We start from the raw sequence: 27,793 nt of genomic DNA, 5'->3' as shown, positions 1-27,793 counted from the left end.
GTGTGTGTGTGTGTGTGTGTGTGTGTGTGTGTGTGTGTGTGTGTGTGTGGTGTGTGTGTGTGTGTGTGAGGAGAGAGTGTGTGTGTGTGCCAGATTTGTCCTCATTCTGTTACATTAATAAAAAGGGATACATTGATTTGTGGTGAAAGTATGTAGACACAGGTGGTGTGTTAGCATCAGCCTCCAATGTGTGTGTGTGCGTGTGCGTGTGTGTGTGTGTGTGTGTACCAGTGTGTGTGTGTGTGTGTGTGGTGTGTGTGTGTGTGTGTGTGTGTGTGTGTGTGTGTGTACAGGTGTGTGTTGATGGAGCGTGTGTGTGTGTGTGTGTGTTGATGGAGCATGTGTGTGTGTGTGTGTGTGTGCGCGTGTGTGTGTGTGTGTGTGTACCAGGTGTGTGTTGATGGAGCATGTGTGTGTGTCTGTGTGTGTGAGTGTACCAGGTATGTCTTGATGGAGCGTGTGTGTGTGTGTGTGTGTGTGTGTGTGTACCAGGTATGTCTTGATGGAGCGTGTGTGTGTGTGTGTGTGTGTGTGTGTGTACCAGGTGTGTGTTGATGGAGTGCAGGTCGCTGACGGTCCAGTCCACTTCGGGCAGCGGCGCTCCCGATCCGTTGCAGCTCACCGTCACGTTGTCTCCCTCCATCACCAACAAACTGCTGTGGCTCACACTGATCTCTGGCAGGTCTGAAAACACACACACACACACACACACACACACACACACACACACACACACACACACACACACACACACACACACACACAGTGCATGTTAACACAAATACATAAACAGAGAGAGAAGAATCACTCGTTCCCTCTGTTTCAGCTAAAGGAGCAGCACGTTCTGACATCAGGTACTTCTGTAGAATATGTCAAAACTTGTATATAATAAGATATTATAATTAGTTTGTTATCAGTGTAGATTAATGTGTAGATGCCTTGTGTAACCCTGAGTAGATATATATATATATATATATATTCATATATCATATTATGTATGTAAAAAGGTACTTTAGTACACGTGATAATTGAAGTATTGAATCCAAATGCAATAGATGTAAAAAGCAGCAGGATAAGTTAATACTCAAGTACCCACACGTTATATTCAAGTACAGTACTTGAGTAAATGTACTTAGTTACATTTCAATGTTGTATACACACACACACACACACACACACACACACACACACACACACACACACACACACACACACACACACACACACACACACACACACACACACACACACACACAGTGGAAGCTCATGTTAACACACACCTGTTGCCGCCTGGGTCGACATGCTTTCACACAAAATCAATTAATCACTTTTCATTAATGTAACCAAATGAGTACAAAGGAGCCACACACACACACACACACACACACACACACACACACACACACACACACACACACACACACACACACACACACACACACACACACACACACACACACACACACACACGCTCCTGCAAATATTAGATGTCACAGGGATGAGTCACCAGCAGGAGATTATTCCGCAGAGTCTACAGCCTCTGTCAGAATCAACGCATCAGATTCACCCTCTGAACTCTGTAACACCTCCTCTTCCTCCTCCTCCTCTTCCTCCTCCTCCTCTTCCTCTTTCTTCTATTCCACCTTCAACCCTTTCCTGCTTTTCCTGTCTGCTCCCTTCAGCCCATCTCCTTTGTTTCCCTCCTTCCTTTTTCTTTTTCTCCTCCTCCTCCTCCTCCTCCTCCTCCTCCTCCTCCTCCTCCTCCTCCTCCTCCTCCTCCTCCTCATGCTCTTACCACAGTTGTGGATGTACATGTTGTGCAGGCGTATCTTGGAGGCTCCGTTCTTGCAGTACAGCTGCTGCGTGTGCAGCGCGGCGTCTCCTCTCTGCTGCCACAGCTGGACCCAGCGGATGTCACAGCCGCACTCAAACACCACGCTCTCCAGGCGCCTGCAAACACAACGAGGGAACAGCACGATAAACAAGGAGGTGAAACCAGTCTGATTGGTGGGGACGTAACGCACTTCTGTGTTAATGTCACAGAAATATCTGGGAACATATTGCAAGATAAATTACAGAACAACTGTTACAGCAAAAGAAAAGAGCCAAAGATAGCTTTTTGTTAATTTAGAAGCATGCAGTTACGATAACATTTTAAATACACAAGTTACAAAATACACATCCAGTGCACCCACTGGTGAATACAAACACGGTGGATGCTAAAAAGTGTCTAAACGAGACGACTAAATGTCATCACGCCCAACATTAGCCACCTTTAGCTTAGCGGTGGTGACGTGAAGTCATGTGACCGGGCTGTAGTTTCTTTATAGCCCAACATTAGCCGCCTTTAGCTTAGCGGTGGTGACGTGAAGTCATGTGACCGGGCTGTAGTTCCTTTATAGCCCAACATTAGCCGCCTTTAGCTTAGCGGTGGTGACGTGAAGTCATGAGGCCGTGCTGTAGTTCCTTTATAGCCCAACATTAGCCACCTTTAGCTTAGCGGTGGTGACGTGAAGTCATGTGACCGGGCTGTAGTTCCTTTATAGCCCAACATTAGCCACCTTTAGCTTAGCGGTGGTGACGTGAAGTCATGAGGCCGTGCTGTAGTTCCTTTATAGCCCAACATTAGCCACCTTTAGCTTAGCGGTGGTGACGTGAAGTCATGTGACCGGGCTGTAGTTCCTTTATAGCCCAACATTAGCCACCTTTAGCTTAGCGGTGGTGACGTGAAGTCATGTGACCGTGCTGTAGTTCCTTTATAGCCCAACATTAGCCACCTTTAGCTTAGCGGTGGTGACGTGAAGTCATGTGACCGTGCTGTAGTTCCTTTATAGCCCAACATTAGCCACCTTTAGCTTAGCGGTGGTGACGTGAAGTCATGTGACCGGGCTGTAGTTCCTTTATAGCCCAACATTAGCCACCTTTAGCTTAGCGGTGGTGACGTGAAGTCATGTGACCGTGCTGTAGTTCCTTTATAGCCCAACATTAGCCACCTTTAGCTTAGCGGTGGTGACGTGAAGTCATGTGACCGGGCTGCAATGCACACTTTTCCCAAATTGGGATCAATAAAGTACCTCTTATCTTTATCTTATCTGATTAGGAGGAGAAATTAAATACAATCTAGTGTTTAAGAGAAACTTCAGGCTGCTGCTGTACACACTTCTCTATTAGCAACAGCAATACAGGAAGCAATAACAATCTCAATCTGCATGCAAACCATCACCAAATCAGCAGCATTATTCCACAATAAATATCCCAGAAATAAAATCTATAGTACTCCGACACTAACACAAACCAATTGACTGCTTACCCATAATGCCCTGCTTCAGATGCATTCAGATAAACAGACCAGATGAAAAACAATGAAGGCCATCTCTGCGGCATTTCAAATGTGAGAAGGTCGAAGGTCAAATCAGAGCCCGGGGTACATGCGGCTGTATTAGATTCAGAAAGGTGTCATTAGGCCTGTGTGCACACGTATCACCGTCAGTGCCGTGTGCAGAGGCAGAGTCACATTATTCCCCATACTCCGCCTCTGCGTTTTTGCATATGTCCAATTTAGAGGCCGTGATTGGCCAATTTTGTCAAGATGAATGCCTGTCCGAATGTCCTTGACAGAGGTCAGTAAGAGTTTGCAGACAGCATGAATAATGAATGTGCTGTGTCCGCCGTGCTCTATGAAGTAATGAGAATAGATGTGCGCAGGTGGATCTGGGTTATTATGTGCAGGTGTTCACTGGATCTGATGCTGAGCCGTTCACCGTGGAGGTGTGAGATAATGGGATACACCAGATATATCCATTCTGTTCTGCATGTGTTGCTTTTTCCAGTGCATTATGAAGAGGAAACAATAACGAGATAACATCTAAACGTGTGCGACTTCCTTGTGTCTTCAATTGCAGCACTTTGTTGAAAACACTGATTCTTTATCGAGCAACAAAACCACTTTGTTGTTAGATCTGTGATGGAAAAACCTAACTGTACTTTAAAACGGAAGAGATTAAAAAGACAACAAAAGCAGACATAAATATATATTTTTTAACAGATCACACAGACTATTTCCATTATCTAATACTTTCCAGGTATTATCTCAGGCAACATGTGCTGTCGACACGTCTAGCTACAACAGGGTGTCTGCTGGAATCCTGAAGTCACATGTAAAACCTTTTTTAAGACCCTTCCCGTACGTTTTAAGACCTCATCGCCACTTGGAGTTCTAACCGGTTAACGACACACGACCTCACATTGACTATACAGTATGGATTGTCCTTCCTCGTTATCTTCCAACCATTTGGACGCAGACTTCCCTCATAACGATGTTGCTTAGCAACCGGCGTAAACGGGCCTTCGCGCTATCGAGCAGTGAGCGCGCGACGTCCTGTTCAGATGACGTCCAATCCAACGGGATGCCATCAATAAACCACACAGAATCACACGACACACCTACGCCATGACTACATTCAGGCAGACGGTAGAACACAACCTCTTTGGCAATTTAGATACTTATTGAAGACAAGCTACAACATGTAATACCGTGGAAAATGCCGTTTAATACTTTTGAATAGCCTTAATACTTGTTAACACCCTGTACAATAACTGTCGTTGTTATCTGATGAATAACAGACGGAAAAAGAGAGTAAATATTATTTTCCAGGAAATGTTTTTCGGGAATCAATGACTCGGTTATTAAACATTAAATTCCACAACATGAAGGTCTGAATGCTTTCCAAGTCCAGTATATATCATAGTTGCAATAAAAACACTTGTGACTCTCTTAAAGCTTTTCTTTTTTAATGCTTAATGTCTTTCATTTTTTATTTTTTTTGTAAAGCACTTTGAATTGCCTTGCGTTGAAAAGTGCTATATAAATAAACTTGCCTTGCCTTGCCTTAAACACCTTTGTCTTATTTAACAAATATATTGAGTCTAAAAAAATACTTTATTGATCCCAAAGTGGGAAATAGTTTTGTTCCATAAGCATGTTCACAAGCCATTGCAAATGAGATGAAGATATTGTAAAAAATAAACAGCTAATATGTACAGTAGAAGGATATATATATAGTTTCACTATAGGTGTATATATACAGTGCAAGAGAACAACCTACGACTAACAAAGTATAAACATAGCCCCTAGTTTACCCGTTTGAATACCGAGTTAAACAAATATCTCCTTTACATTGCAGGTAGAAGCGAAACCCCCCACAGTGCACCGCTCCTAATGTGTGCTATAAAAGCTGCAGCGCAGAGGAGCTCTCATCACAGACAGGTGGTTTCCTCCATGCCGATGCGTTAGAGCACTAAACGCTGAGTGAGTTCAACCACGAGGGATCAGAGCTCAGCAGAGCATGGTCCCTTCATACTGTAATTATGTTAATTGTTAATAAGAACCACCACCTCCATATATTACACCATTCCTCTGGGCAGAGCTGTGCGGGGCCGTCATGCAGCTGCAAGCAGGCAGGAAGCGGGTCCATTTAAACGAGAAGGTTTCAAACACCAGCCAATAATGTACAGCTGTAAACATCTGTCAAATTTCAATCTCTCCCGTCGTCATATGTAGGGAACATGATTCCACTTAACGTGAAGTGTATTAAAGATGAGTTGGAATAGTTCAATTGTTATGATCCATACAGGCCTACGTGCATTTTATAGAAACGGTATGTATGTATCCCCTTTTATTTTGTAAATCATTATTTATTTATTTGAATATAAGTTAAGTCAAAGTCAGCTTTATTGTCAAAATGTCTACATGTGTTATACATACATAAATCTCGAGATACCGTTTCCCGCAGTCCCACAGTCCCACAACAAAAAAGAGCCTAGAAGAACGGGGTATACAACTAAGTAATATAATTAATAAGTGCTGCTTAATAATATACATAAATAGACATTAATGCCAGAGGCCTACAATGAGTGTGTTTAGAGCCGTGCGTACTTTTGTTGCTATTAATATGTTGGCCTAAAGCTGGGGGAAGTTATTTGTGTTAAGAGTTAAAACATAGGGCTGTGGTGGCGAAGTCGATAGGGACTTGGCTTGGCAACTGGAAGGTCACCAGTTCAAGTCCCGGAAAGACTACCGAGGTGTCCCTGAGCAAGGCACCCCGGGCGCCGTTCATAATGGGTCAAATGCAGAGAAACCGTTTCGTTACATACTATCTGTACTACGTAATGACAATAAGTTAAATCTTCTTCTTCAATAGGCTTTTTAAATGTTCCGGTCAAATAATATTCTACCGGAATTTCTCCCATTTGACACATGTTTGTATCTTAACGCTGTTGTACAGTAACATCGTTGTGATGCCACCACTCCACGATATATACAAGACGAATAAAAGACATGAAACTGACAGCTGGAAGTTGATAGATGTCTCGAGGAGAGCCGATTAGACTTGGAAAAGAACCAAAGCAAACAGCAGCGTGGCCCCGATACGGAGAGCTAACAGCGTGATGTTTCCATGGAGCTGGCTAACGATGCCCCCGCTCCGCAGAGAAGACGTAATGATCACCACCGGAGGCTGTTTTTCTGGGAAATGTACACACAGGTGCTTTGGCTGAGGAGCCGTGGATCACAGGCAGCGATAAGCTATATACCACATTGTTACTCAGCGCTTTGATCTCAGCTTGAATGCTCTCCTCATACTGTTGTCAGGAATTATGTGAGGTTTTTAAATCCTGTGTGTTTAATACATCGCTGTATTTACCACAGTGCTGCTGATCGTGGGTGCATTTCCTCGGATGCCTGGGTTTATTGTGATTCAGCTGAAATATGTTAGTGTTAGTTGCTCTTAATATAATACAGTAAATGTGGATGGTAATGCATTCAACCCTTACTATAAGTACACCTGCCGACAGCGCCAATCTATTGTTTCCCCTTAAGCTTCATAATAAGTAAACTGCTTGGATTTATGTTTGTTTTACAAGGACACTGGAAACTAGGGACGAGTTGATTCAAAATGAAAACAACAAAAACTCTCAGATATTCATGATCTCTTTCTACTTGGATTTGTTCCAATGCCCAAAATGGACAAACAATGGTTGTGGGTTACAAGATGGTGCATGATATTTGGGTGAAGTCCCGATTTACTACATAAATAAGACTGAATCAACCACTTAGTTTTTACAATAACAACTGGAAACCTAAGATGTCAGCAGGTGAAGTAATCAACACATTTTCAGAGTTTACACGTTAGATTACGCTAGTTATCTTAAGCTAGTTATCTTAAGCTAGTTATCTTAAGATAGTTATTTTAAACTAGTTATTTTAGGCTAGTTATTTTAAGCTAGTTATCTTAGGCTAGTTATTTAAGCTAGTTATCTTAAGCTAGTTATCTTAATATAGTTATTTTAAGCTAGTTATTTTAGGCTAGTTATTTTAAGCTAGTTATCTTAGGCTAGTTATTTAAGCTAGTTATCTTAAGCTAGTTATCTTAATATAGTTATTTTAAGCTAGTTATTTTAGGCTAGTTATTTTAAGCTAGTTATCTTAGGCTAGTTATTTTAGGCTAGTTATTTTAAGCTAGTTATTTTTAGGCTAGTGATTTTAAGCTAGTTATCTTAAGCTAGTTATGTTAAGCTAGTTATCTTAGGCTAGTTATTGTAAGCTAGTTATCTTAGGCTAGTTATTTTAGGCTAGTTATTTTAAGCTAGTTATTTTAAGTTAGTTATATTAGGCTAGTTATTTTAAGCTAGTTATTTTAAGCTAGTTATCTTAGGCTAGTTATTTTAGGCTAGTTATTTTAAGCTAGTTATTTTAGGCTAGTTATTTTAAGCTAGTTATCTTAAGCTAGTTTTCTTAAGCTAGTTATTTTAGGCTAGTTATTTTAAGCTAGTTATCTTAGGCTAGTTATTTTAGGCTAGTTATTTTAAGCTAGTTATTTTAAGCTAGTTATATTAGGCTAGTTATTTTAAGCTAGTTATTTTAGGCTAGTTATCTTAAGCTAGTTTTGTTAAGCTAGTTATCTTAGGCTAGTTATTTTAAGCTAGTTATCTTAGGCTAGTTATTTTAGGCTAGTTATTTTAAGCTAGTTATCTTAAGATAGTTATCTTAATCTAGTTATTTTAAACTAGTTATTTTAGGCTAGTTATTTTAAGCTAGTTATCTTAAGCTAGTTATCTTAATATAGTTATTTTAAGCTAGTTATTTTAGGCTAGTTATTTTAAGCTAGTTATCTTAGGCTAGTTATTTTAGGATAGTTATTTTAAGCTAGTTATTTTAGGCTAGTTATTTTAAGCTAGTTATCTTAAGCTAGTTATTTTAAGCTAGTTATCTTAGGCTAGTTATTTTAGGCTAGTTATCTTAAGCTAGTTTTCTTAAGCTAGTTATTTTCAGCTAGTTATCTTAGGCTAGTTATTTTAAGCTAGTTATCTTAGGCTAGTTATTTTAGGCTAGTTATCTTAAGCTAGTTATTTTAGGCTAGTTATTTTAAGCTAGTTATTTTAGGCTAGTTATTTTAAGCTAGTTATCTTAAGCTAGTTATTTTAAGCTAGTTATCTTAGGCTAGTTATTTTAGGCTAGTTATCTTAAGCTAGTTTTCTTAAGCTAGTTATTTTCAGCTAGTTATCTTAGGCTAGTTATTTTAAGCTAGTTATCTTAGGCTAGTAATTTTAGGCTAGTTATCTTAAGCTAGTTTTCTTAAGCTAGTTATCTTAGGCTAGTTATTTTAAGCTAGTTATTTTAGGCTAGTTATTTTAGGCTAGTTATTTTAAGCTAGTTATTTTAAGCTAGTTATATTAGGCTAGTTATTTTAAGCTAGTTATTTTAAGCTAGTTATCTTAGGCTAGTTATTTTAGGCTAGTTATCTTAAGCTAGTTTTGTTAAGCTAGTTATCTTAGGCTAGTTATTTTAGGCTAGTTATTTTAAGCTAGTTATCTTAAGCTAGTTATCTTAAGCTAGTTATCTTAAGCTAGTTATCTTAAACTAGTTATCTTACGCTAGTTATCTTAGGCTAGTAATTTTAGGCTAGTTATCTTAGGCTAGTTATTTTAAGCTAGTTATCTTAAGCTAGTTATTTTAAGCTAGTTATCTTAAACTAGTTATCTTAAGCTAGTGATCTTAGGCTAGTTATTTTAGGCTAGTTAGCTTACGCTAGTTCGCTAGCCTTTAAGCAGCATTATTATGTATTAAGCCAGCACATTTAATGAGCATCTTTTATATTTTTCATATAAAATTGACACATAAACAGAAACATAAAGTCAGTAGGAGGTAAAGTTATGAGTTTAAACAGCTTGAACCAGCTGGCGATCAAGTGACAAAAAAGATGGTTGACTGGAAATGAAAACCAATTGTTTTGCTTATGTTGGAAATGTAAAATGCATCTGTAGCCGTCATCATTGTAAAGTGTATGCAGTAGGCTAAGTTCTGCAAAAGAGAAGAGACCGTGTTTTTCATGGTATATGGATTTGCATTGTGTTGCTGTTTTTTTTTAATCGTATCACTCTATTGTTTGCCTCCATGTTTGATGCAAAGCACTCATTTCTGAGCAACACTTCCCATAGATCACTTGTCACTCAAACATTGTGGCCCGTAGTCATTATTATAATAGAGGGGGACGTATATAATCTAGCTGTCATGCCATCAGATTGGCTTCTCGAGTCTTCAAGCGGGTGATTGACAGTTGGACATCTATTCATAGGCTGAATAAGCAGATGTTCCCATGTACTGTTGTCATCTGTTACTGCATGGTTGCTACATCACAGTTGCTCTTCATCTGTCAGAAATGTCAATGTATTTTAGCGTACAGCAGGGGGTTCGAGAGATTAGAGTTTAGAAAAAGAATGAATCAATCAGGGGGAATAAACGTGGAGAGGTGACTCAACCAATGTCAGATGTATTACTCTTCTCGTCAGCAAGAGCTTTTACAACATAAGCGTTGTCCCCTGATCCTTGCTAAATGTTCTGCTTCTTACCACGCCGTACTAAGTGTGCATCATTGCTTCACCACACTTGCACTGTCGCTGGACGTGCTCCATCTTTCTCACGCTGAATCTTCTGCTTGTGTCATGGATAAAAGCAGAATGCTGCAAATAAGTAAATCACCGTTTAGTCCCGTCAGTGCTTTTCTGTGCAACACATCCTCACTCCCAGGTCGGCCTATGTTGACGTTATGTCAAGTCCCCTGCCGGCTTTTTCCAACGCAAGGGGGGGGGCCTTAGCGTCCATTTTCAACGCAAGGGGGGGGGCCTTAGCGTCCATTTTCAACGCAAGGGGGGGGGCCTTAGCGTCCATTTTCAGCTTTCCGGGATGTCCATGTGCTTCTATGGACGCTCATGGAAGCACGGCATTCATTTGTGTCGACTGCCCTTAAAGGCAATGTGAGCGTCCATTCTCATTGGATAGCGGAGAATTGTACACCCGGAAGTAAATATTCCCCTTACTGACGATTGATTTTACAGTGATATCTGCACTACTCATCGACTAAAAAACACCAGATTATCCTTGTTAATTACACAACATTGATTGGTTTAAATTGTGTGCAATGCTTTTGTATTTTTCCCCTTCGATTCGGAGAAACAAATCTTTTTTCGGAGTAAATGATGGCAGAAGACACTACACTACCCAGAATCCCCAGCTATCATTTCTCCCTGCAGAAAAAGAAAACATGGCCGAACTTCGTTTTATTCTGGGTGTAAAATGCCTATTTTAAAGTTAGTTTGGCTATTAAAATGCGTTTTGATGTCATTTGATGCGAGAAATTAGTTGTTATTTCAGATTATGTGTGCAGTGGATGTACATGATCTTTAGTTTGCTAGTTATTACGAAGATTACTTCAGGAAATTGCGTCCAACGTTTTCATTGTTACCAAGGTGGTTGCTAGGGACGCTGCTATCGATATTATTTCTGTTATGTTGTGTAACTGTTTAATGGTGTTATCTTTATTGCTACCCCCTTCCCCGTCAATGTATAGTGTTGGTCCACAGCGCAAACATATTAGTTAACAAAATCCGCATCTAAAGATACGTTATTTCCCCCTGTGCAATTCCAGTCTCACATCTCACAGCACATCGTCATTAACAAATACCGGAAACAGACCGAAAACGTTTAAAGAAAAATAAAATAATACCTTATTCCGAGTGTGCTTGCTTTTCTCTTTGAAAGTCATCACATAACGGCATTGTAATACACGGTTCGGCTGCATTAAATATTACATATCTGCCGTAGTTCTGTATTTATAGAGCCCTGATGAGAAGACAAACATGAGGAACTGAAAACGTGACGTGGATCATAAATATATCAGCCATTAAACAACATCTTACATTTCTTTTCACACAATACGTCTCTTTGCCGTATCAACACTAATTCGGCTCACTTTTATATTTGATCCAATTGGTAGATAGGCTGTATTTACACCATAAAGGTGCACAGATGATATAAAGAGACACCTGGTGGTTAAAGCATGTTATTGAATTTCATTATTTTTATTATTAGATATTAATAGGATCCCTATAAAGTATATTCATTACTCGTTATTCTCTACTAATAGTTAATTAAAGACTGTATATAATGACTATTTTGCACATCCCGTTCAAGATTTCAAGATGTTCTAAGGTTTATTGACATATCATATAGGCCTACACAACTATGGTGTAGTTCTGCACTGAATGAAAAACTTGGGTCGCAGGTTCCTCAACAGTGCATTACAAGACATCTATCAATATGTGTGCATACCTCCAGCAATGTTAACTATGTTGAAGCACTTATTTTAACTGATATTATACATAATGTATTATGCTCTTATAAGATGTATGCAGATATTTCATCTCCGGCCTTGTCAGGTATTGAACAATCAATAAATAAAGAACACAGAATTGTTAAATATAAAACACAGAATTTGTGTGATTATACTAAATGATTTTCAAATAAACACCACTGCAGATTTAACTGTTACACATGCTGATGTAACGCAAATGTTCCAACTTGGGATCAATAAAGTATATCTTATCTTAAGCTGATCGATGGCTACTGCCATATTTGCAAAATGTGCCTATGAACCTTGACAAGTGCATGTTTCAGGCTTATCAATTAATGTAATGTAATGTTATCAATTAACAACAGGAGGGGTCACAAACATAAGTCCAGCTGTTAAATAAAGCTCTTCTGACCTTAGCTGGCGTGTGGGTATATATATTAATACTGCCCATTATGGGCACCAGTAATTTTCACCCATTTATTAATGATATGTTTTAAATGTGAGTGTTTCCTGTCCCCTAAACCTCCAGGGGTGTACACAGTTTAATACTGGCAACTTCTTATTATGGGAAATACGAAAACGTCTTTTAAAACTACAACTCCCAGTAGAGACGTGCCATAGAGAACATGTTGCGAAACAGAATAGCCAGCATGTGTAGTTCTGGGGACGGGGTGGGGGAGGGGGGACGCGGTGGACCCGTTCAAATCCAGTTTTGAACAGTCTGCCGTGGTTCCATCCCATTTCAAGTGCTGTTCGAGGCTCGGTAACCCTCGGAGCACACTCTCCAATCACAGAGCTTGAGGACTATCACGGGGTTTGTCAAACAGAGCACATGGTGTAGTCCAAACGATAGCTGGGGATTCTGGGTAGTGTAGTGTCTTCATTGCCTTTAAGGGCAGTTGACACAAACGAATGCCGTGCTTCCATGAGCGTCCATAGAAGCACATGGACATCCCGGAAAGCTGAAAATGGACGCTAAGGGCCCCCGAAAGATGTATCTACAAAATGATATATATCTAGTACGGTTTTGTCATTACACTGCAGTAAGATATCCTATAAATGGCTTTAAATTATAAATTGGGTAGATAGTTTGCACATTCACTATACAGTAGGTAAAGAAAGTCAAATTCACATTTCTAGCCATAAATCGTATTCAAATGCATATTAATGCTGACGTACCTTAAAATATAGCATTTTCCAATATTAAAACAAACATGTCTCGCATTTAGTTTAGTTTTCTTAAAAGAAAAAGCTTTTTCAAACACTGTTTGTGACTAAACATGATGTGATTTGTGTATATCCCTAAAAAAACTAAAATATGTGTATGTGTTACTCATACCAGAAAGTATGAAGAGCATCACATTCTGAACAAGGAGGATGATGGATGGGTCAAATCAATTGGATTTTCACCCACAAGTCCGCTGATAATCTCCATTATGAAAATCCGACCTCTGCAGCTCATCCAGAATGCAGCGGCTCATCTGGTCTTCAACCTTCCTAAATGTTCCCACACCACGCCGCTCCTCCGCTCCCTCCACTGGCTTCCAGTAACTGCTAGAATCCACTTCAAGACACTGGTGCTTGCGTACCATGCTGCGAATGGATCTGGCCCTTCCTACATCCAGGACATGGTTAAACCGTACACCCCAGCACGTGCACTTCGCTCTGCATCAACCAAACGGGCTCGCTGCACCCTCGCTGCGAGGGGGACCCAAGTTCCCATCAGCAGAAACACGTGGGTTTGCTATCCTGGCTCCAAGATGGTGGAATGAGCTCCCATTGACATCAGGACGGCAGAAAGCTCACACACCTTCCGGCACAGACTGAAAACTCATCTCTTTCGACTCCACCTCGAGCGATAGAACTATTAACAGAGCACTTATATACTAATAAAGGACTGGCTTATCTACAGCCAGTTGAGTAGCACTTGAAATGTTTTTGCTCTATGAAGCCTGATGTACTTTATGATTCTGTTTTCTTTAAGTTTGTGTCTTGTTGGTCGAACGCACTTATTGTAAGTCGCTTTGGATAAAAGCGTCAGCTAAATGCAATGTAATGAAAACAGAATTTATTTTCCACTTTTGAAGATATTTTAACAAAAAGCAGGATCTTTTCCTCAACCTTAACAATCAGATTTTTCGGCAACCTTGAAAAGTTGCTGTATGCTTGTAATGAGTGAACATGCACACGTGTTGAAGGACATTCGTAGGGAAAAGCACAAGAATGAGGACGAATAATAATAATATTAAGATAAATAAGACCTAAAATATCTTCCAAACGTTTTTTCGAGCAGACATCATCTCGAGCAGTGCTTCTCAAACTTTTTTCAGTAATGTACCCCCTTTGAAACATTTTCTCAGCCAAGTACCCCCTGACCGACCCCGGACATTTTTGACAGAAAAAGCCTATAAGTAATTACAATGCAGTGATGTTCCATCAGTGTGTGATTTATTAACTCCTTCATGCATGAATTACAACAAACTAAGGATATTTCATCTTTATGCATGAACAAAAAGATTTTCAATTGAATTAATATATGTTTAACAAACCAATGAACAAAATGATATATTATTAAAAACCATAAATACAATACACAAATGTAACATGTTTATATGAGGTTCTAGGAATATTTTATATAAAATTGTGTTTTCTATTTAACTTATTGTACTAAGATTATTTTTGTAATCATGCATGGTATTTTTTGAATTAACCTTTTTATTTTGTTTACCTCACGTACCCCCTGCAGTACCCCAACGTACCCCTGGGGGTCCGCATACCCCCATTTGAGAATCACTGATCTAGAGCATTTCTAGATCAGTGATTCTCAAACTTTTTCAATCCAAGGACCACCAATACAAAAACACTCGCGGACCACCTAACTCCACAAATATTAAAAAACACATCGTTTTTCTAGAACAGATTACAAATCGCCTGAAAATGGTACAAACAAGTGGCAACATGTGTGACGAAGGTGTTGCGCTGGGCTATATCATGCAATCGAAAGTGAAACGTAACTTCGCTCCATTGCGGAGATATTCCCGCGAGAGTGCGGAAAACTGAAATATTTATTTATTTCAAATGTGATATTTTACCAATATACTCACGGACCACTAGGGGGCGATCACCACACTTTGAGAAGCGCTGATCTCGAGCCTTTGCTTGCCATGTGTTTTCATTTGTACTAGTAAGATCTTCACATAAAACTGTTAAAATAAGCAACGGTTGCTTCATTTCCCCTAAATACTTTTATTCCACTCAGTATCCAAAACCGTAAAAGATCATTTATAGATACAACGCTTAACTTAACATGCGTTGTCTTCTTTTAAGCTGTTAACTGTACATGCAATTGATTCATTAAAGTACAAAACACTATTTATGTATTGTATTGCTGGGAAAATGCATTTGTTCTCTCTGTGGCCTTAAATTAGTTACGTACAAATTAGTGTCGTACATGTGTGTGTTGTGATTGTAGCAGTCTTGTCTGTGGTTGCATTGAATTAATTTTGTTTGCTTGTCACTGTCTTTCTCTTTGAACTATATTATTACTATATTATTATTATTATACAACCGGAAGTGGTCATTGTTGTCAACGGCAACGCCTTTCAATACAGCTTTTCAAAGTAAACTTTAACCGGAACTGTTTTCAGAATAAAACAGTTTTAAACTCACTGTGTGTTTAAGCTAAATTACGTCATTCAATATTGATTTTAATTCCTTACACATCTCAGTAAAGGGTCTGCCCTCAGCGCAAGTGGACCATCATAAAAGGTTAACAGTCAGTAATCCACCTGTCATGCAGCCCTTTGGATGAAATTAAATGTTTAATTCATCCTAATCCACTGAGTCATATCAGAAGATTACAGGTTTGATCTGGTTATAGTTTATCCATATTCAAAGAAGGAATTCATTCTTCTCTGAGAGGTTTTTGCGTCGGCCCCTGCTCTGGATTAAAGTGGCGCTAACAGAACACCGAGGCGGGGGATGCACATTGCCTCAGGCTTCAGTCGCTCAATCAGGAGGAAACATCTTCCTCTCTGTGTCGACCAAACATAATGAGCTTCCTTGAAGATGTCGATGTCTAACTTCCGCTTCAAATCATCTCCAATAATATCACAGCGGCGGTTTTAGAATGGAGTCGCTGCTCCAAGCTTCTGATTGGCTGAGCATTACACTGCAGTGGCTCTGGTCCGTTGGCTAAAGGGCACGCGAACAAAGAGGTAGATCCGATTATCTGAGTCTCATCCAGAGGCAGCACACAGCACATGGCCATTGTACGGCTCCGATGTGATGCGGGGGCCTTTTCACAGGAGCCACAAACCACTCGGGACTGTTGAGATTTCTCCGATAGCATTGTCACTGATATTAAGATATAGCAGGGGGCGTGACATGTCTGCAACACAAGGCAACTGTTTGGGAGTTACACTTCACGGGGCATGATAAGGAGAGCCTGATAAGATAAAGACAGATTTAATTTACACCGACTGATAGGAAGGACTTGTTTCTTGTTGGAGGCTGTGGCGCAGTGGATAGTGCGTTGGTGTTGGGTTCAGGGAGGGTACAGGTTCAAACCCCACTGCAGTCAGCATGTCGTTGTGTCCCTGGGCAAGACACTTCACCCCAAATTGCCCACAGTATTGAGTATGTAAGTCGCTTTGGATAAAAGCGTCTAACACGTGACATGTAATGTTTCTCATCACGGAGGTCGACTTTTGTTTAAAAGCTGGATTTTAAATGTGGAATCAGGTATACAAAGTGAGTGGGCACTGTTTGAGGTTAGCGGAAACGTCCTGCCTTTGTGATAAAACAGCTGATTAAATTATTATCTAACGGGTAAACACTCTTTTGTTATTGAGTAAAACATGTTTTATCGCGTGTGAAGTCGCACTTAAAAGCAGGAAATGTAGCGTTTAATTACTAACGCACTCTAATGACAATGCTTTGATGAAACTACATGATGTGTAATGCTGATTCCACTACTTTTTATCAGCAGCTTTGAGATGAACAAATTATATTTTAATTGATATGTCCCACCGAGTGCGCTTCGTATACTTCATTAATTTCATTTCATTTGTGATCATTTTGTTCACGGAAGTCATGTGGGAGCAGCAGTGCAATAAAAACAATGAAACATACACTGAGTTAATCCACACACACATTGTCAGTGTAATGCTTCTGATGGGATTTCGCAGCCTTTTGAAAACACCTTCTTCGTGTCCTATTCATTCCAGGTCACTGTCACCGTGTTGCAGCTTTGAAATGGGTCCTCTTGCTTTGTTAAAAGACACAATTAGAATAACAGCGCCCGCGTGAGTGAGATAACACGGGGCGGCGACAGCGTCATGGCAAAGGGCCAAGCTCTCCTTTCGTCACGTAAAACGGAAATGATTTCAGCTGCTTTCATCTACCTCTATTTGCATACTATCAGTGTGGTTCGGCGGCGTGGGTCGGCACTTATCATTGATACTGCATTGTGTATTATTCTAATAATTAAAGGCAATAGCCGCCCGGCATGCCCGCTTCATTTGGCGCGATTGAATGATTGGCACTTCCCGGGGTAATGTGGTCGGGTTGTGCACGGAGTAATGATGTCAGGGCGACATCCGTGATGGAGTCACTCATTTCCTATTAGCGAGGGCTGATTCCACACGGCTTGCTTCTCGACCCACGTCTGTGCCGCCACGCCACGCCGACTGACACCTCTTAACCAAACGCACCGAATGGAATAGACATAAAGCCTCACTCCTCATCAGCATGCACGGAGAAGCGTCGCCCCGGCCCTGCTCTCCGTGTACAACAACAAAGACTCCATTTGTTGCACTTCTAAAATGGTTGCTCGAGAAGAAATGCATCAGAGCTGTGAGCAGCGGCGGAGATTCGGTCAAGGAAGGAAACTGAGCTACTTAATCGTGTCTGTTGCACGAGATGTAGTCTATCTAGGGATGTAAGGTCGTTGAACTCGTAGCTCTAATACTGCAGTGACTCACATGTTCTAGTTAACAGTATGAAAAGCTTTACATATAATGTTTGCATTGGTGAAAACATAACTGTCAGATATGACCTTATCCCTAACCCCAATTAAAAAGTGTAGAAAGTAGAAAGTACCCCGTCTGTACCAGTTATAGCATCAATATGCGGAGTCCACCTTGCATCAAGAATCCAATAATAAGAAGCCATATTAAGTTGCAGTTTATTCAAAGTTAAATACGCAAAAATAATTGGCTTCGTCAGGGCTTCATGGGGGATTACATTGATCGACAGCAAATAAACAACCCGGCATCTGCGTCTGATTCACATGATGCTCACGCTTGAGTGGGGCGAGGCAGGAGCATCACATGTTAACCATCTTCACCTCTCGCGAGTAAAGCACGGGGGGACAAGTAAAGGCTGGGATGTTTAAAGGTCCCCCTATCACACTGTAGAGACATGAAGAAGAGGGGACACATGGTGATGTAGAAGAGACATGAAGAAGAGGGGACACGTGCTGATGTAAAAGAGACATGAAGAAGAGGGGACACATGTTGATGTAGAAGAGACATGGAGAAGAGGGGACACATGTTGATGTAGAAGAGACATGGAGAAGAGGGGACACATGTTGATGTAGAAGAGACGTGAAGAAGAGGGGACACATGTTGATGTAGAAGAGACGTGAAGAAGAGGGGACACATGTTGATGTAGAAGAGACGTGGAGAAGAGGGGACACGTGTTGATGTAGAAGAGACGTGAAGAAGAGGGGACACATGTTGATGTAGAAGAGACGTGGAGAAGAGGGGACACGTGTTGATGTAGAAGAGACGTGAAGAAGAGGGGACACATGTTGAGGTAGAAGAGACATGGAGAAGAGGGGACACATGTTGATGTAGAAGAGACATGAGGAAGAGGGGACACATGTTGATGTAGAAGAGACATGGAGAAGAGACGACACATGTTGATGTAGAAGAGACATGGAGAAGAGGGGACACATGTTGAGGTAGAAGAGACATGGAGAAGAGGGGACACATGTTGAGGTAGAAGAGACATGGAGAAGAGGGGACACATGTTGAGGTAGAAGAGACATGGAGAAGAGGGGACACATGTTGAGGTAGAAGAGACATGAAGAAGAGGGGACACATGTTGATCTAACCAATTTGTATTTAAATAGCCTAATTCGAGAATTGTTTTCAATAAATTGGTTAATAATATATTATTTACTATAATTACATCAATAACTGTAAGCGGGGTAGCAGGAGTGTTCGATTGATCGGCTATCGTTACCATGGGAACTACTTTCTAGGAACTACTTTCTGACGGAGATTAACTCAAGCAGAAAGCGTAGGTTTCCCACATTATGAACTTATTTTACGATATTGTTGATTACAATGACAGTGTGTGTAATAGAATCGCCATCACACAAGCATGATGGACTACTACTACTCGATATCTACAAAGACACTGCAGCAGGAGAGAAGCTGCAGGCCGAACTAACTTCTCCAAAGAGAGCTGGACAGCTGGTCGGACGGAGTCCAGAACTTCCTCCATCCAGTGAAGAATGGAATTCACAACCCGATAACAGGCACAGCGAGGGACGCCCATCTGCCTCTGATGAGAGCTCAGAGCGAGGTGACACTTGTGAAGAAGCAGTACGAGGTCTCGCTTCCTACGCAGGACGGGTGAGAACGAGCGTGCAGTGATATCAGATCGAATAAGAAGTACTTTATTGATCCTACTTTGGGAGATGTTTGCGTTGCAGCAGCATAAAAAGAAATGGCATTGTACGATACAAATGTAAAGACTAGAAATATACGAGGAAGTCGAAAATATACATGTTGAATTTACAAATTAGCAATAACAAGATATAAAGGAAGTTATTATATTTACATAAGTACGTGAGAAATGGAATATTACATATTAAACAGTGTCCATATAAGATGAGATGAGGTAAGAAGTACTTTATTGATCATAATTTGGGACATTTTAGGGACGAAAAGACAAGGCGTTGGACTTTAGAGAAATTAAAGGCTAAAAATGAACAATCCAAAATGGAAACATCTCAAATTGAAATAAAATAGCATTAAAAGTGTAAAAACATGTCGAGTCGAGGGATTGTTAATTTGTGATGTATATTTTCTACTTTCTTGTTTATTTCTATGTGTCTTTTAATTTGTATTGTCCAATGCCTTGTCTTTTTATGCTGCTGCAACACAAACTGGGTTCAATGAAGTACTTCTCATCTCATCTTAAGTTCTACTCAGCGTAAAGCCGAATGTCAAAAATGCAAAACTACAGTGTCAGTGAGCGCAGGGCTTTCCCTTCCATGTCTCTTCTACATCACCATGTGTCCCCTCTTCTTCACGTCTCTTCTACATCAACATGTGTCCCCTCTTCTTCACGTCTCTTCTACATCAACATGTGTCCCCTCTTCTACATCAACATGTGTCCCCTCTTCTTCATGTCTCTTCTACATCACCATGTGTCCCCTCTTCTTCACGTCTCTTCTACATCAACATGTGTCCCCTCTTCTCCACGTCTCTTCTTCATCAACATGTGTCCCCTCTTCTCCATGTCTCTTCTACATCAACATGTGTCCCCTCTTCTTCACTGTCTCTTCTACATCAACATGTGTCCCCTCTTCTTCACGTCTCTTCTACATCAACATGTGTCCCCTCTTCTTCATGTCTCTTCTACATCAACATGTGTCCCCTCTTCTTCACTGTCTCTTCTTACATCAACATGTGTCCCCTCTTCTTCATGTCTCTTCTACATCAACATGTGTCCCCTCTTCTTCATGTCTCTTCTTCATCAACATGTGTCCCCTCTTCATCACGTCTCTTCTACATCAACATGTGTCCCCTCTTCTCCATGTCTCTTCTACATCAGCATGTGTCCCCTCTTCTTCATGTCTCTTATACATCAGCATGTGTCCCCTCTTCTTCATGTCTCTTCTACATCAGCATGTGTCCCCTCTTCTTCATGTCTCTTATACATCAGCATGTGTCCCCTCTTCTTCACGTCTCTTCTACATCAACATGTGTCCCCTCTTCTTCATGTCTCTTCTACATCAACATGTGTCCCCTCTTCTCCATGTCTCTTCTACATCAACATGTGTCCCCTCTTCTCCATGTCTCTTCTACATCAACATGTGTCCCCTCTTCTCCATGTCTCTTCAACATCAACATGTGTCCCCTCTTCTTCATGTCTCTTCTACATCAACATGTGTCCCCTCTTCTCCATGTCTCTTCTACATCAACATGTGTCCCCTCTTCTACATCAACATGTGTCCCCTCTTCTACATGTCTCTTCTACATCAACATGTGTCCCCTCTTCTTCGTGTCTCTTCTACATCAACATGTGTCCCCTCTTCTTCACGTCTCTTCTACATCAACATGTGTCCCCTCTTCTCCATGTCTCTTCTACATCAACATGTGTCCCCTCTTCTTCATGTCTCTTCTACATCAACATGTGTCCCCTCTTCTTCACGTCTCTTCTACATCAACATGTGTCCCCTCACAGTTTAATAGGGGAACTTTGACAATTCAGAATTCCAGGTATTCCTCAATCACCTTGTTTTTGATCAACACACATTCTTACTTTCACATTTCCTTTCTTAATCTTTGAATAAAAGTAGCAAATGATGGACGGTGCCGGCGGGCGTAATGATGTGTAAATCACCGGGCGAGGAGACATCGAAATGCTCTCCCTGGCGCTGAAGGAGCATTTCATAAACACAATCATTGCTTAAAATATTCATAACAAACAAGAACACGGGGTTCGCCTCCTTCCTCGCAGCCGACCATTACGCCTGGCTTTGTGCGCCTTCATTAAGTCAGCACATGGCGTACAGATCACAGAGCCACCGCTCCGCCTATAGGCTCAGTCTTTAACACGTGCCCAGACAAATTAGAGCACTCGGTTCGACAAAGAAAGGAAGTGCAATGGCATGCGGCGAGCACCATTTGCATTGAGTGCAGGAAGCGGCGATAACTCGCTCTTATGAAACACAAACAAAAGACTTACAGCTCGGAGATCTGCAGGTGCTGGAAGAGCTGCCACGACAGCGTGCTGAGGGGGTTCTTCGACAAGTCTCTGCAAAGGAAAGGAAAACAGAGAAAAGTTGATTTATTTCATTTTAATTATTTGATGTCCCTCGCTTGATGTCATGTCTCTTCTGTTTTGTACCATTTCCTCTTCGTTGATGTCCTTTGGATTCAGAAACCCAATTAGCGAATCTTTCCGTGGGTTATTTTGACGTTTTATCTCTCGCTTTTGAAGTTAAATGTCTTCTCTAGTCTCTTTAGGTTTTCCTTCCAGTTCACGGCGTGCTTATATCTACAGAAACGTGGTGCTAATCATATCGACTAAATTGCAGTTCAATAAAATAGCTAGAATACATAAACTAGTGGGATCTGGATATGCAGGCTTTGCAATTATGGCTGAAACTAAAGCAAAGCGTTATTGACAGCGAGGCGGAAACGGGCCTCTGCGCGGAGCTTCGGGGCTCAGACAACTCGATAAAAGAAAGTTGACCGCTCTCAAGTCAGATAATTCGATTGACTTAAGGAACCCCTCCGGCGCAGGAAGCCACTCAATTCAACAGCGAAAAGCCAGAAGACCTCTGAATCAGTTGAAATGTGAGCATCAGAAGTCTGTTTATACACTTAAGAGATCCTGCATCTCCAGGAGAGCTTTAACACAGACATAAAACATCACTTCCAATTATCAGTCCCCGAGTCAGACCATGAGACATGAAGGAGTAATGGTTTTATCAGTTTCATTTTAAAGCATTAAGTGCAGACACCAGCTACTATCTGGTATTTTATTTGAAGTAGGGATGGGAACGACTAATCAAATATTCGAAATACGAGTGTATTGTAATTTTTTTTTTTGCGTGGGGTGCCTAAATTGATTACATATTATCAAATGGAATAATTCAATGTATACGACAGTGCCATAGCTAAGTGTGTTAGGTCTAAAGGTGTGTTTTGCGCCGCTCACCGGCCCCTCACAGCGGGCAGAGCTGCAGGTGCTGATCTCTCTCTCTCGCTTATGTCCAAATCCATCAGAAAACCAAGTTATGTTTTAAGCATGAAAGCTGTAGGCCTATAGCTGTCAACTGTTCAAACTGTGATCACCAGTTCAATACATTTGTACAAATTCGACTTGGTTTCTACACTTATTTGAACACATATTTATTTATTTTTCAAAATTAATACATTTTCTTTCTTTTGTAAAAAAAAAAAAAAGAATCGACATTTTTTTTTTTTTTATAGGATATATACTTTTCGGTTAATCGTTTTTTTTTTGGGGGTCGAATATTCGAATATACATTTGCTTTCAAATTCCCATCCCTAATTTGAAGTGCGTGTTTTTTCCTGAATCCTCGGTATGACTCGCATGTTTTGCACGTTAACTCCTCGTGTCACACCTGACTATAAAGACAGCGAGAGGAGATCTGTTCACCCACCAGTAGAAGTGACATATGCAGGAATAGCATATCAGAGATGCTGAGGTGTTGCACATGCTAATATAGACATAGAACAGTAGATATAATGACTAGAACATCTTAGTAATGTGAACGCAGAACAAATCTTTGTTAGCCCCACAGCGGGGACATTTGCTAAGGCACTAAGGACACAGAGTAGATAACAAAGCAATACAAACAAGTAGACTCATATAATAAATAAAGAAGCAAGCACATAATAAATATATCAGTAATGGATAAAAAAAAAAAAGGATATATGAAAATTCCAAAATGCCAAAATTGATCATAAAGCATTATAAAAGCTTGTGTATTATCACACGGTGGCAGGTTAATTTGTATGGAGGAGCCATTAGATACTCCTGTTATAACCAGTAAGTATCGCCATGGCAACAGGGAGATGAGGATGCTGCATGTCTTTTTCATTTCCTGTGAAATCACGTATGCACAGCGCACACACACACACACACACACACACACACACACACACACACACACGCACACACACACACACACACACACACACACACACACACACACACACACACACACACACACACACACACACACACACACACACACACGCACACACACGCACACACACACACACACACACACACACACACACACACACACACACACACACACACACACACACACACACATATGGATGATGTGCAGACACAAAGGTAACAGTTAGCATGAAGCCACTCACACACTGGTTAACTATTGTCACCTTGAAATGTGTGTTTGTGCAAATGCTGCGCTGCTCTGAATACAGAGTGTGGGTGTGTGTGTGTGTGTGTGTGTGTGTGTGTGTGTGTGAGAACATGTGAAGATGCTGCATGAAATGTCACCTCCCAAATAATATCGTGGTCCCAAAGGGAGCGTGTGATACACAGAGAGAATACATTAAACAGAGAGAGGGAAGGCGTGTGAGCCGACAGCAGCTCATTATGGGATGGAGAGCAACACTAGATCACACAGACATAAATACACTCAATCTGGACCAAGGATCTCCAAATAGACACGCCAACCGACAGGTATTAAAGAGGCCCCTTTGTGCCCCCCCTGTATTGTGTATAGGTTTGTGTGCATGTCAATGGTCTGCAAGGGCTAACATCACACATGTCCACCCCACACTGCCCCCTCCATTGGACTCCTGAGTTGACCTCCCAAACATACAGACATCCCTGTTTAACACGTGGGCTTTGCTATTGGCTAGCGCTCCAACTCATTGCACGCGGGACCAGGGGCCGACCTATCGGGCTGGCAGTTGGCAGCTTTGTTTTGAAATAAAAGTTGTGGCTCGTCGGACATGTGTGAGAGAAAATCCCTAATGTCCGAGTGCAAGTGAATGCAGCACAAGAGGCGAGTCTTGTAGCCCCTCCCCCGGCACTGGCGCGAGCGTGGAAATGTGATTGCCGGCGATTTCATTTGAAGGGGACGGCGCAAAACGAAAAGGACCCAAGTAGACGGAAGGAATGAGGTATTTGCGGTCTACAAAGACAGAGAAGAGACGGTGAAGTTTGGCTGCACTCAGCATTGAATCAAAACGCACTAAGGCTTTGGATCTTAATACGTTTGGGAGGCGTTTTGCTGAACAAGATGGCAATTGCCACATTCAGCTGTTAAAGGCAATGTGATGCTCTGCTCACGGATGACTCCATCCATCTTCTCCCGCTTATCCGTGGTCGGGTCTCGGGGGTAGCAGTTCCAGCAGAGAGCCCCACACTTCCTTTCCCCTCATCAACCAGCTCTGACTGGGGGGTCCCAAGGCGCTCCCAGGCCAGAAGAGATCTAACCCCTCCACCTGGTCCTAGGTCTACCCCTCGGTCTCTTCCCAGCAGGACGTGCCTGGAACACCTCCCTAGGGAGGCGCCCAGGTGGCATCCTTACTAGGTGCCCGAACCACCTCAACTGGCTCCTTTCGACGCAAAGGAGAAACTCGATAAGCAAAAACAACTGTTACGATGATTACCTTATGTGTGTACATTTTTTTCTTTTCTTTGTGGGGGTCTGCCCGCAAACAAGAGTTTTAAGTCCTGAGAAAGTCAAATAAGACGGTGTGTAAAACTTCACTGCCCAGCCAACAGAAAGTAACCACTTTGAATTAACCAGGCCAGCAGGTAAGGACTCTCCACTGGATAATAACTGCAGCGATGTTTTAGCTGAACACACGTTGTTTAACGCTAACTGATGCAGTTAGTCACTTCTTTAATGTTTGTTCTTTCTGATGTAAAGTCCAGGTTGTAACTGTTTGCAGTGAAGTCGTGGGGCGCTGAACTGTTCCTTTGATTCTTTTCAATTTTGATATATGATCGTAATTACTTGTCTTTCAAATTTGAAGGAGGGTGAGCAAGCATCTTGAGGAGCATTCATCATTAAGTAAAATATAGTTTATTTAATAATAAATTAATATGTGAATCATAACAGTGATTGACAGCTGATAGGAATAATATGATTGTAATGTAAATATTATCATATTCATTCAGACAAACATCGATGAGACAATTAGTTAATGTACTTATTGCAGCAGTCTGCATAGATTTGGAGAGGACTCTTTAAAGTAGAGACACTACATACTGATATACACCTGAACATCAATAGGAGAGGACTCTTTAAAGTAGAGACACTACATACTGATATACACCTGAACATCAGCAGGAGAGGACTCTTTAAAGTAGAGACACTACATACTGATATACACCTGAACATCAATAGGAGAGGACTCTTTAAAGTAGAGACACTACATACTGATATACACCTGAACATCAGCAGGAGAGGACTCTTTAAAGTAGAGACACTACATACTGATATACACCTGAACATCAGCAGGAGAGGACTCTTTAAAGCAGAGACACTACATACTGATATACACCTGAACATCAGCAGGAGAGGACTCTTTAAAGTAGAGACACTACATACTGATATACACCTGAACATCAGCAGGAGAGGACTCTTTAAAGTAGAGACACTACATACTGATATACACCTGAACATCAGCAGGAGAGGACTCTTTAAAGTAGAGACACTACATACTGATATACACCTGAACATCAATAGGAGAGGACTATTTAAAGTAGAGACACTACATACTGATATACACCTGAACATCAGCAGGAGAGGACTCTTTAAAGTAGAGACACGACATACTGATATACACCTGAACATCAGCAGGAGAGGACTCTTTAAAGTAGAGACACTACATACTGATATACACCTGAACATCAGCAGGAGAGGACTCTTTAAAGTAGAGACACTACATACTGATATACACCTGAACATCAGCAGGAGAGGACTCTTTAAAGTAGAGACACTACATACTGATATACACCTGAGCATCAGCAGGAGAGGACTCTTTAAAGTAGAGACACGACATACTGATATACACCTGAACACCAGCAGGAGAGGACTCTTTAAAGTAGAGACACTACATACTGATATTCACCTGAACATCAGCAGGAGAGGACTCTTTAAAGTAGAGACACTACATACTGATATACACCTGAGCATCAGCAGGAGAGGACTCTTTAAAGTAGAGACTACATACTGATATGTAATCCGCAAATGAGCATTATTTGACCTCCTTTAAACATGATTCAGACACAGAAGCAACATTTAACTATTTCTGAAGAACAGGGAAAGACAACCAACAAAACCCTTTCTGAATGTGTGAGACACCCCCATAAATAATCTCTGAAGAGAATATGTTGTGTCCCAGGTCAAACCGAAAACACTTTGTATTGTTTTAATAGTAATAATAATAATAATAGTAATACATTTAATTTCAAAGCGCTTTTTCAGGTGCTCAAAGACGCCTTACAGTGGTTTGATAAAACATGATGAATTTTTTTTTTTAAATAAAGAAAATAAATAAATATTAAAACAATAATAATTCGCAAATTAAATCGAGAAGCTATAACGTAATGTGTGTACCTACTGTCCATACTTATTTTAGCATTACCAGAATATGTTTCTAATCCTCCCAAGGTACATTTCTGTGAGTTTGATAATTTGGATGATGTGGACTTCTGAAATCTGCATGCCCTTCATTCAGAGATGTTTCTATGTATTGTTTTACATTAGATATTCATTGAGCTAGAGGTAAGAGGTATAAGTCTCCCGGATACATTACATCTCACTTCGCTGACGCCTTAATCAAAAACTATTTACAAGGTTAAATTAACCATGAAGATAGAAACTCAAAAAGTAAGGACCCTGCATGTACGTTAGCTTTCAACGCGCCGCAACATGCTAAGCGCTGGTGCATTCGCTTCAGATAAGCCGGACCTTTATGAGTGCTACTTGCATGACGGAAAAGTGGTGTTATCTTTTTTTTGGTCAAGGTGCAGTGGAGTCAGGTGGGTTTGAAGATATGTAGAAAATCTGCTGTCCTGATATCAGCGTGAGCTCGTTCCACCATTTTTTATACTTTCACAGCAACAGTTTGACCTTTGTAGGAGATAAGATCACTCGTCTTCTCGCAGAGAGTAAGATGAGGAGATTGGTTCCACTTTTCAGATATGGAAGTAGTTTAAAAAGTCTCCTCTGACTCTGCAAAAAATCTATATAGTGCTTTTTTTTCATACATGTTGGAATCAGATGAACCAGAAAGACGTTTAAGTTACAGCTATGGCTATAACACATAACA

The 27,793-nt window shown here is 40.9% G+C and overlaps 1 protein-coding gene across 1 annotated transcript in view; it reads right to left on the bottom strand.

Moving 5' to 3' along the window:
• Window positions 1–27,793, bottom strand: part of LOC117442880 (NT-3 growth factor receptor-like) — a 210,293-nt gene that overhangs the window by 27,680 nt on the left and 154,820 nt on the right. Inside the window, exons 4-6 of the mRNA XM_034078826.1 lie at window positions 21,678–21,746; window positions 1,796–1,950; window positions 542–684 (exon numbers count right to left, since the gene is read on the bottom strand). Coding sequence (XP_033934717.1) covers window positions 542–684; window positions 1,796–1,950; window positions 21,678–21,746 — 367 coding nt within the window. The remainder of the gene's footprint in view (window positions 1–541; window positions 685–1,795; window positions 1,951–21,677; window positions 21,747–27,793) is intronic.

Source organism: Pseudochaenichthys georgianus, chromosome 3 (assembly GCF_902827115.2).
Source record: "Pseudochaenichthys georgianus chromosome 3, fPseGeo1.2, whole genome shotgun sequence".
Lineage (NCBI taxonomy): Eukaryota > Metazoa > Chordata > Actinopteri > Perciformes > Channichthyidae > Pseudochaenichthys > Pseudochaenichthys georgianus.
The sequence above is the reverse complement of the archived record's forward strand: the minus strand, read 5'-3'. Positions and strand labels throughout refer to the sequence as shown.